This window comes from Coturnix japonica, chromosome 9 (genome assembly GCF_001577835.2).
Source record: "Coturnix japonica isolate 7356 chromosome 9, Coturnix japonica 2.1, whole genome shotgun sequence".
Lineage (NCBI taxonomy): Eukaryota > Metazoa > Chordata > Aves > Galliformes > Phasianidae > Coturnix > Coturnix japonica.
In genome coordinates this window covers 13417335-13426970 of record NC_029524.1, presented here as the reverse complement: position 1 = coordinate 13426970, position 9636 = coordinate 13417335, and the positions used below count along the sequence as shown (strand labels likewise).

The 9636-nt window shown below is 54.4% G+C and overlaps 1 protein-coding gene across 1 annotated transcript; it reads left to right on the top strand.

Moving 5' to 3' along the window:
• NPPC (natriuretic peptide C) lies at positions 1 to 3346 on the top strand. Its single transcript, XM_015871843.2, has 3 exons — positions 1 to 344; positions 1243 to 1558; positions 2269 to 3346. Exons 1-2 carry the CDS (start codon positions 252 to 254, stop codon positions 1543 to 1545), a joined length of 396 nt encoding a protein of 131 aa, XP_015727329.1. The 5' UTR covers positions 1 to 251; the 3' UTR covers positions 1546 to 1558; positions 2269 to 3346.
• Positions 3347 to 9636: the final 6290 nt, after the last annotated feature.

Here is a 9636-nt window from a genome sequence, read left to right as displayed (position 1 = left end):
GAGGGGACCCCCCCTTTAAATTCCTGCTATTGTGCAGTGGGAGGCCGGGCTGGACCTGGTTGTTTAGATGACATCACCGAGCAGGTTGGGTTATAAAATGAATGAAGCAGAAAGCCCAAGTTCAGTGGCTCGGCACAGCGCGGGCGGCAGGAGGGACCTCGCGGCTCCGCGCTGAACTTTGACTCCCTCCGTCCCGGCCTCTCCCCGGGGCTCCCCGCTGCCCCCCGGCCCCATTCCCGCTGCACTGCAGGATGCAGATCTCACCCGTGCTGGCCGGAGGACTGCTGCTCGCTCTGCTCTCCGTCGGGCTGGAGGCGAAGCCGGCGTCCCAGCTCCCGCAGAAGGTAGGGCTGCCTCTGCCCCGCTGCTGAGCCCCAATAGAGTCCTTAGGGCGAGGGGATGGCGCTACGGAGTCCTCCTTCCCATTGGGTTTTGTGGGTGGTAGGAGACCACCGACCCACGTGTAGGGGAGAACTGTGGTTGGAGAGGACGCTGCGAGTCCTCACCCTGCAGGACCACAGTAAGCGGGGACACGGCTGTCCCCACGTCACCCTGCGGTGCTGGAGTCAGACCCGGGTGTAGGTGTGAGGTCGGAGCCCATGGGGGGCACCCTGTGTGTCCCTCGGGGATGGAGCGGGGATGTCCTGGAGGACACCGACACCTGTACCGGAGATACGGCACACGGAGCCGGACAGCGGGGGGGTGGGTGGGGGATGTCGGCATGGAGAGCTGGGGGGCGTGATGGGCAGGAAGGGGGTGAGCAGCAGCCGCAGACGGGACAGTGGAGGCAGTGAGGAGGACGCAGAAGTGAGAGTGCTCAGAGCGTGTTAATGAGGTGTGAGCGGCAGAGCTGGGAAAGCGGGGGACCCGGTGTTCCCCACTTTGCAGAGTGGGGTGACAGCGGCATCAGCACAGAGCGGCAGCGACCCTGCAGCTGGGGAGCGGGACCACCCCACATCGGAAGGGGCCGAGGGCTGGTGGGAGGCGGAGGGTCACGGCGACCCGTGTTTGGGGGCGCAGCCATTTGAATTGGGGGGTGCGGTGAGCCCAGTTTGGGGTGTTCCGACCCCATCTCGGGGCTGCCCTGCACACAGCCCGGGGGAGCTCCGCCCCAGCCCCGCTCCGGGCCGCACTGACCCAGCGGGGGCCGCGGGGGGCGGCGGGGGATGCTCCGCTGCGGGGTAGGGACGCGGAGCTCGGGACGCGGTGACCGCCCCGCAGTGACCGCCCGTCTCCCCGCAGGCGTCCCGCGGAGCAGCGGCGGCGGCGGCGGCGGCGGCGGGTCCGCCCGAGGCTGCGGGAGCGGAGCGGGACAAGGAGAAGGAGAAGGAGCGGAACCGCGGAGGAGGCGGCGGAGGAGGCGGCGCGGGGCCGCGGGAGGCGCGGGAGGCGCGGGCAGAGACGCGGCCCCGAGCGGGTTGGGCGCGGCTGCTGCAGGAGCCGTCGGGCCGCCGCCATAAGGGGCTGCACAAGAAGGGGCTCGGGAAGGGCTGCTTCGGCCTCAAGCTGGACCGCATCGGAGCCATGAGCGGCCTCGGCTGCTGAGGGACCCCTGGCGGTGAGTGCGCGGCGCGGCCCGAGGGCGGTGCTGGGCGCGGGGCGGGCGGGGCTGCCCCGGGGGTGGTTCCCGTGGAGCTGCGATGTGCGAGTCCGGCCGAGCCGAGCAGCGGGGGATCCGCTGAGCACAGCGGCACGGGGCGGCCATGGGCAGCGGCAATGAGCGCGGCTCCTCCGCCGTGTCGGGGACCGAGGGTGCCGCCGCTCCGCCCCGGTCCGGGCTGTGTCCGGACGCAGACACCCGGCTGTGCGACCCGCAGGTGCCGGCACCGGCTCTCGGCATCCCCGGGGCATCGCCCTGTGTCCTTAAGCTCTGCTCAGAACTTTCACCCCACGCGCCCGGCTCCGCTCAGGGCGGTTTCTCAGCCGGGTGCGAGGAGCGAAAACTTTCGGCTGGGTTGGGCCGGAGGACCCCCCGAATCCCAGCTCCGTTCTCATTCTGCTCCCGGATCCCCCCGTACCCATAAAGCTTTAGCGCGGCGGGCAGGACGAGAAAGCCGCGAGCTCCCGTCCTTGCTGGCCCCGGGGCGAGCGGTCAGCATCACCAACACACAACCCCGGCAAGAGCGGGCCGAGATTTCCCCTCGCTGTATCACAGCATCGAGCTCCGTACCCGCACCCCAAACCCGGGACATCCCGCCGGGGTCGCATCTCGGGTCAATGCTGGGCAATGCGGGGCGGGCGCTCACGGCTCTCCTTCGTTCCTCGCAGGGCACCGGAGCAGCTCCGTCGTTCCCCCAAGGGCCGGGCACGGCCGCCCCTCAGGCACCGCCTGGAAGAGCAGAGAAACCCCCCCAGGATCGGACAAAAGATGTGGCTGTGTTTTTCTTTTCGGTACGAGGAGTCACGGCACCCACCAGCTGTTTCGGTTGTTCTTTTTCCCTCCCCGTTCCCCCCCCTTAAAAGCGCTCTCTATCTTCTCTATATTATATATACAAACACTCACCGAGACAAGGGACAGTGCTTTTCTGAGAGACTGATGAAGCCGGCTGTATAACGTTGCTGTTTGTAAATTCATGTCATGCATAAATGTATTTATGTTGTAAAGCTATTTATATATTGTTTATAAAGAGATATTTATAAAGAAATTATTTATGTAACTAAAGGAGAAGTCAAGCATTGTCACGTTGCTGGGGTTGTTGTTTTTTCTTTGTCCTAAGTAGCCGGAAAAAAGGTTAAAAAGAAAGAAAAACCGTTTGGTAACATGTCTTTATTTATCAAACCCACGTCCAACTGCAACGTCGGGTTGATTGATTGGAATGGAGCCGAGAGATGGTCGGGATGCTTTAGAGAAGGCAGGAGCCGGAGGAAGGCTGTGATGGGGGAAGCTTTGATCCCTCGTGCTTTAAGTCGTGCCCAGCGCTGCTGTGCTCGGATGGAGCCAGTTCTGCCCGATGGAAGCACCTGAGCTCGCTGCCACAGCCCGGCCGGGAGGGGAGAGCAGCAGAGTGATGGCACGGCACCGGGCTGCAGTCCCTGTTTCATGCTGTGCTGCTCTGGGTGCTGCACGGAGGTGCCGTCCCAGCGCTGGATGTGCTGAGCTTTGTGCTGGAGCTGCTCACAGGACACAACAGCTGATCTTCCCTCTGGCTGCTAAGATGATATAGAACCCTCTGGTGCAGCAGCGATGTGTTGAACCGTGCCCAGGACAGTACGTACAGCAAAATACAGCTGAGCTGCCTGGGATGCATTCCTGGATACAGCTTCTTGCTATGTAAAGCTCATGAAATAAATCATTAAAATGGCTCTGTGCTCTGAAGGGCACAGCCAGCGAGGGGGCAAACTCCCACTTGAAGGCTCTTCGGTCTCATTCATCAGAGGCCCAAGGAAAGAGCAGCAGGCGCCCAGCCCAGCTGTGATGGGAGGCACCCACTGTGCCCTCCCCACTGCAGTGGGTGCTGTGTGCCCTATATGCTCTGGCACATAGGGCAGGGCAAAGAGTCACCGAGACCTAAAGGCAAAGAGATCCTCCCCCTCAGCAACCATAGAAACCTCCAGTCATGCTCTCCCCAGCTATTAGGGAACGTGAGCTCACAGGATTCATCCTGACCCCCCAACAGCTCAACCATCAGGTTAGAAGTGTGCACACAGCATTTCCAGCCCCATACAAGCAAAGCTGCCCGCTCAGAGGCTGGTATCCAGCCCACAGCCCTGCAGTAACTCATGGGCCACATAAGACATTGCCTACAGGGAACAAAACCTGCATCCTGGGAGGGAGGGAGGCAGCTCCGTGCCCAGCCTCAGCTCAGCCTGCCGGAGATGTGATGACAACTGGCCCTTATAGCCCTGTAAGGCAAATATTACACCCATAAAGCACATCCGACCAGCTCTGCACACCTTCACAGGACAGAAGGGGCTTTGCCAGGTGCTCCTGAAGTGATGCCCATCAGAGGGGACTGTCTGTCACCCAGCAAAGCCTAAGGGACGGAGAGCAAGGAGTCACCTGTAGCTCAGAATGCACACACCAGGTCTAGCAGCAGTGTAAGGAGCCAGCCCTGCTGGCTGCTGATCCTTCAGCACAATGCTAATAGCACCAGGCTGAGATGAAGGTGGGCCCCAGGTCTGAGAGCCTCTGTCCAACAGAGGGAACTGGCAGCACTCAGGGGTGAAAGAGCACTTGGGAAAACCTTCAGGTCAACTCAGCACCGTGTGGCACAGCCAGGAAGGAGGGACAGCAGGGCAGAGCGGTGAGAGGAGTCAGCATTCACAGCACCTCCCTGGTTTGGCAGACAGGCCAGAAAGGAAAAAGGCTCATTAGAGCACAGCGAGCATCTGATAAGGCCACAATTAGGTCCCCCTGGTAAAGGCTCGGTAGGAAATGAGGCCGGGAGGAAAGAGGGATGCAGGAATCCAATTAAGAGGGAAGAAGGCATCACGTGCAGCAAACACAAATGGATCTGACTTCACTGCCCTTCGTGTGGTCCAACCAGGTCAAATCCTCAAGACATCCATGAAAAGGATTCACAGCCAGCACTGGAAAGCTTCCTTGCCACATCCCAGCACACACACAGCAGAACTGAACACCGAGAGCTGCCCTGGGTGCAAGCTGCAGCCTCAGGGGGTGGCAGCCACTTAAAAGTGAGCTCAGAGAATGGTGTTTAGCAGAGGTGGACACGTGTCTCCATGCATGGAAATGAGGGTGGCTGGAGACCCAGGCTCCTGTCCGCACTGAGGGCACATGCAGGAGCAGCAGGAGACCCACAGCATGGAAAAGCACACAGCTGGCTGCTGGGAAAGGACAGGAGTTCTTTCTAGGGCTGTATACAAGTGCCTTGCAAAGGCCAAAGAGCTGAGGGCAGACCTTGGAGCCCCCAGAAATAAGGACACAGTTGCCCTCCCACACGTGGCAAATCTATTCTCCTAGGTCACAATGTGCATTTCTTCCCCTAACACAGCTTTATCCTAGGTATTTATTGCTGAAGGGTCACAAAGCCCAGCTCAGGTGACAGCAAGTCCCAAACTAATGATGAGAAAGAAAAGCCCAGAGCTGCAGAGCAGGGGAGCATTGGAATTTTCAATGGGAGCTGAAGCATTGAGCAGGGACTGCTGGGGACAGCCACATCCCTTCCAGCCCCCCATTTGCTCTATGGCTTCTCCAAGCATGGGCTGCTTCCCTCAGTACAGAAAAGCAAAGGGAAAGGATCACAGGGCAGCTTCCAGAGGGAGCCTGCGTTTGACACAAGCATGAGTCGAAAACAAAAAGGGAATTGAATCCAGGCCCCTTCCTGTCAGTCAGCAACTAACCTTGTCAGAAGGGATGGCAGCGCTAACTGAATCAGGCAATTCATTAGGTTGGGGCACACAGCAAAAGCCCACGCTCTCTGGAGCAGAACTACAGTGAAAATCCAGGGTAATGAGTTGCAAACTGCCTTTGTAAATGACATTTCTGCAGTGACTCTGGCAGGCTGGGAAAAGAGCTAATAGGAAAATCATTAGGTAGCATCCCTTTGATATTGTTGAAAACGGCACAGGCTATTTTTCCTGCCCCCTTCATAATTAACCTGGCATACTACCCATAATACTCCAGGCCAATATTCCCACAGTCGAGCACCTTATTTGCATCAGGGAAAAGAAGGGGACAATACACAAGTGGAAGACGACTTCTAGAACAGCTTAAGAAGCTTTGAGGTTCCTCCCCCCCACGCCCCTTCCATACACATGCATTGCATCTTCTTCAATTAAATCAGCAATTAAACTCTGCCCAGCCAGGAGACCTAAACACTTCACAAACTTCTGTCTCAAAGTCAGCACACACGAGAGAAGCTGTCCAGGGAAACTCAGCTGCTGAGGGGCTGATTTGCCCAGGGTTGCTGGGCAGAGCTGGAATGGGACACAGCTCTGTGCTTTGCCCCTTATTCATGTCCTTGATTTTTCACTGTATAAAATCAGGCAACAGACCTCCCTTTCTTAAATGCAAAACAGCTCAGAAGAGCAATGCCTTCCCACCTGGCTCGTCTGCCAGCAAGGAGAGGTGTCATCTCATGATGGTGATGTAAAATGAACAGCATCACAGCTAGCAGGTGGTCCTGTAGGGACCGGTGCTCTCTAACAGCTGTGAAGGTGACAATGAAACACCAAGATGTTACTTACTGCATCAGCACAGGGCAGCGTTAGGATTGTGCAGCATATGAGACACCGGGGCTGGTGAGATAAACAGCATCTTCAGGAAGAGTCTGGAGAGTCAAACAGCACAACTTCCAAACTTCATACTCACAAAGATACCTATGGTCAGAGTAGCACACAAAGGCTGATCTCTGATGGAACAAGGCTTCCCTTACCCACCACAATGAGCTCTTCTGTAAGTGCCCGAATGATGCTGAGATTCACAAGCTTCTATAGGAGAGCTGGAGCTAAGGAAATGTGCCTCGCTTTCACTAAAACTAAATCAAATGAGGACTACAGACACAAATTATTACCTTTCCCTGATGAGAAAAACCCAGTTATCACACTCTCATAATCTGCAACCTGTAACAAACACATCAGGGCACCTTGTGAGGTCTACAGGAAAAAGAAGCCTGTATTTGGAGACAGTGTGCACGGCGCTGCTCTGCCAAGTCCTCTGCCTGGTCCACTACTTGGAAACAGGGGTGCCCCCACAGTGCCTCTAAGAAGCAGCCTGCAGGAAGTCAAGGCTAAGGGGGTCAATACGCTCCTCTCCTTACAGCACATTTCTCCCTGGCTTCAATTACTTACCTCTGTGGTAGGGCCAAACTTACAGAAATATCAGCAAAATGTCAACAGTCCCTGAGAGACATCGGCCATCGCCACAGAGCACAGCAGAACAGTGGCATGCTTCTAAAAATCTCTGCTGAGAAATTCAATCGGACTGACAGGTTATAATTCCATAACAAACACACAAGGTTGAGGTTGCGAGCAGGAACTGAGATCACTCTCCACTTCAATTTACCTTTCAAGCTGCCCCCCTGGGTTATGCTCCTTCAGATTACACAAAAATAAACTTGACAGTTTCACTTTCTGGTTCCTGTGCGTTAGGTCAGATGTTACAGAGGACTCTGTGAAGCAAAAAGCCAACAGAAAGCTCTGTGCAGGAATAAATGAAGGTCTGACTGGCTTGGTCCATTTCCCCACCTTGATAATAATACACATTTCCCTCCATGGCAAATCTTTTAACAGGCTCAGCACCAACAAACCTACAAGTGCACAAACTCTGCCTGTTTTCATCCCAGCAGGAGGTGGGCCTTATTTTTAAATCAGAAGTCTCTCTAAACAGCTTAGAAAGTGCTCAAAGCCTGAGTGCAGGATGGGTCTTAAAGCAGAACACAGGAAGGTCCAACAGCGTTACCAATTTAACCTCCTGTTCTCAACAGAAGACTAAATTAGCATCCAACTCATTGGATGAGATGCGAGGAAAACAAAAGAACAATAGATGCTCAACCCAAACTTTGTTTAAAGGAGAGGGAAAAAAAAGAAACTGCTATCAGCATTGCTTTATCATGTTCCAGAATTGCCTGATGTTAGCTGCTATCAACTGAGCCACAGCAGGAACAGCAGGGACATTTGTTAGCACGAGGCACAGCTTTAGGGCTAGGGCAGCCTACCAGCACTGCAATCAGCTGAGATCCTCTTCCATTTTCCAGCTCAGTGCTCAGTTCCATATTAAACAAGCACTAGTACAAGCAGAGCTGCAGAACATGAAGCTAGACAATAAAGCCTTTAAGAGCAGCTCCGTCTACTTGTCTCTCTCCATGTGGAGGAGGCAAACAGAAGTTCAATAGCTCAAACTCTGCCCTGCTGCAATCTTGAAGAGAGCTACAGCTGGAGCAGCCCGTGGCTGCCATAAACAAAGTAGGTCAGGATGCTCTCCCCACATCAGGGAGCAGTGTCCAGCAGCGCCCACACTAGCTGTGTTAGCTGCCTCCAACAGGCACATGCAATGCACCAGGGATTGTATCAAAACCACCTCTACTTCCATCTGCCTCCCATCCTCAGAGCACAATTAAGCTCTTCAGTCACTCCTAACTCCAAACTGTCCACAGTTCAGTCCCCATCTAATCCAGACCACTCTGCTCTAAGTTGCTGCCCTCCCTGCTTCCCTCACCATCTTCATGTCCTTCTCAAAAAGCCCAGCACCTCCTGCATCTGTCCCTGTTAACAGCTCTGCCTTCTGCTTCATTCCTGGAATAGTTTCTAACTCTTTCGTTTGAGCCAGACTCATTAACCAGCTGCTGCAGAGCTGTCTGCCTCCCCCAGGTACTCTATGCATGTCATTTGTTAATGACTCATCTCAGGCTGGGCTCACTACAAAGACACCCCTCTCTTTTTGCTGCACCAAGTGCATCACTGACACACCAGGACAAAGCCAAACACACAAATAGCTCAATTCTTCCCAATGTTCCTCCCTTCTCCATCCTCTCTCACCATCAAGCACAGGACTGCTCTTTACTCAAAGTGCTATTTCCTCCCTTACTCCTTTGCTGATGTCACAGGTTAACCAAAAATCTACCTGCGCCTCAAAGGCTGAGGCACAGACAGGACCTTCAGCCCAAGTGAGCTTTGAGAACAGCAAAAACATAAGAATGGACTCGAGAACTTGCACCACACAAAAGAATTTTCAGCAAATTAATGTGGCTCCAGTAACCAGTGGGGAACAAACATCAGGGATACCAAATTCACATCTATTTCCCCTGCACTGAGGCTTGCTGAGGAGCTAAAGTGATTTCCAAAGACATCTGAATTTCCCTTGCATCATTGCAGGACCATTAGAAACAGGAGGGAAAGCAAACAGCTGACTGAGGACCACACAACCTCTCACCAGCCAAAACTTGAGAGGAGCTGAATGACCAGTACACTGCAGCCACTCACACGGGAAGCCAGAAGCAGACTCAGCCCCCCTTCATCACACACATCTAAAAAGCTTGGGTACATGAAGTCCACCTACACCTCCTGAAGCTGTCAGCTAAACACCAGGAGATGCTAGTACAGAAACCAGAACAGTCACTGCAAGGGTTCCCTTGAGATATAAGTGAAGACTTCATGTTTCAGGCTTACTCACTTAACATTTAACATCTTTCAATGGGAATTTTTTTGGCTAGTATTTCTGAGGGAGAAAGCTGACAATGAATCAGAAACCAAGGGACCTGACCCAAAGGCAGCTGGATGGGAGGCATTTAGATCCACCTCTTAGACTGAAAGCTGCTGTGCCTGCACTGCAGGAGGAGAGAAAAAGAGAGAATTTCCTTTTACAAGCGCACAGCAGGTCCTGGAGCCAAGGACTGAGAATGTGCAGATGGCAAAGAACTCCACAGCATTTAGTGGACGGCACGTGCATTGCACAAAGTAAATGCAGGACTGGAGTGCTGTCACAGCTGTCTGCTTCAACAGCCCCCCTTCCCGCTCCTGGAAAACCTTTATTTATTTATTTTTTACAACACTGACTGAAATAAAACACTTCAGTTTGTGAGACCCAGAGAAAGGAACCCAGCTGCCAACGATGGAGCAAAACTTCAAACCTCCTATTATCAGGCAGCAACGGTGTTTAGGCTCAGGACTCTGGGCTCAGTTACTGGCTTTGCCACAGATCCTTCCACACAAACTTGGACAAAGATGAAGCACTGACAG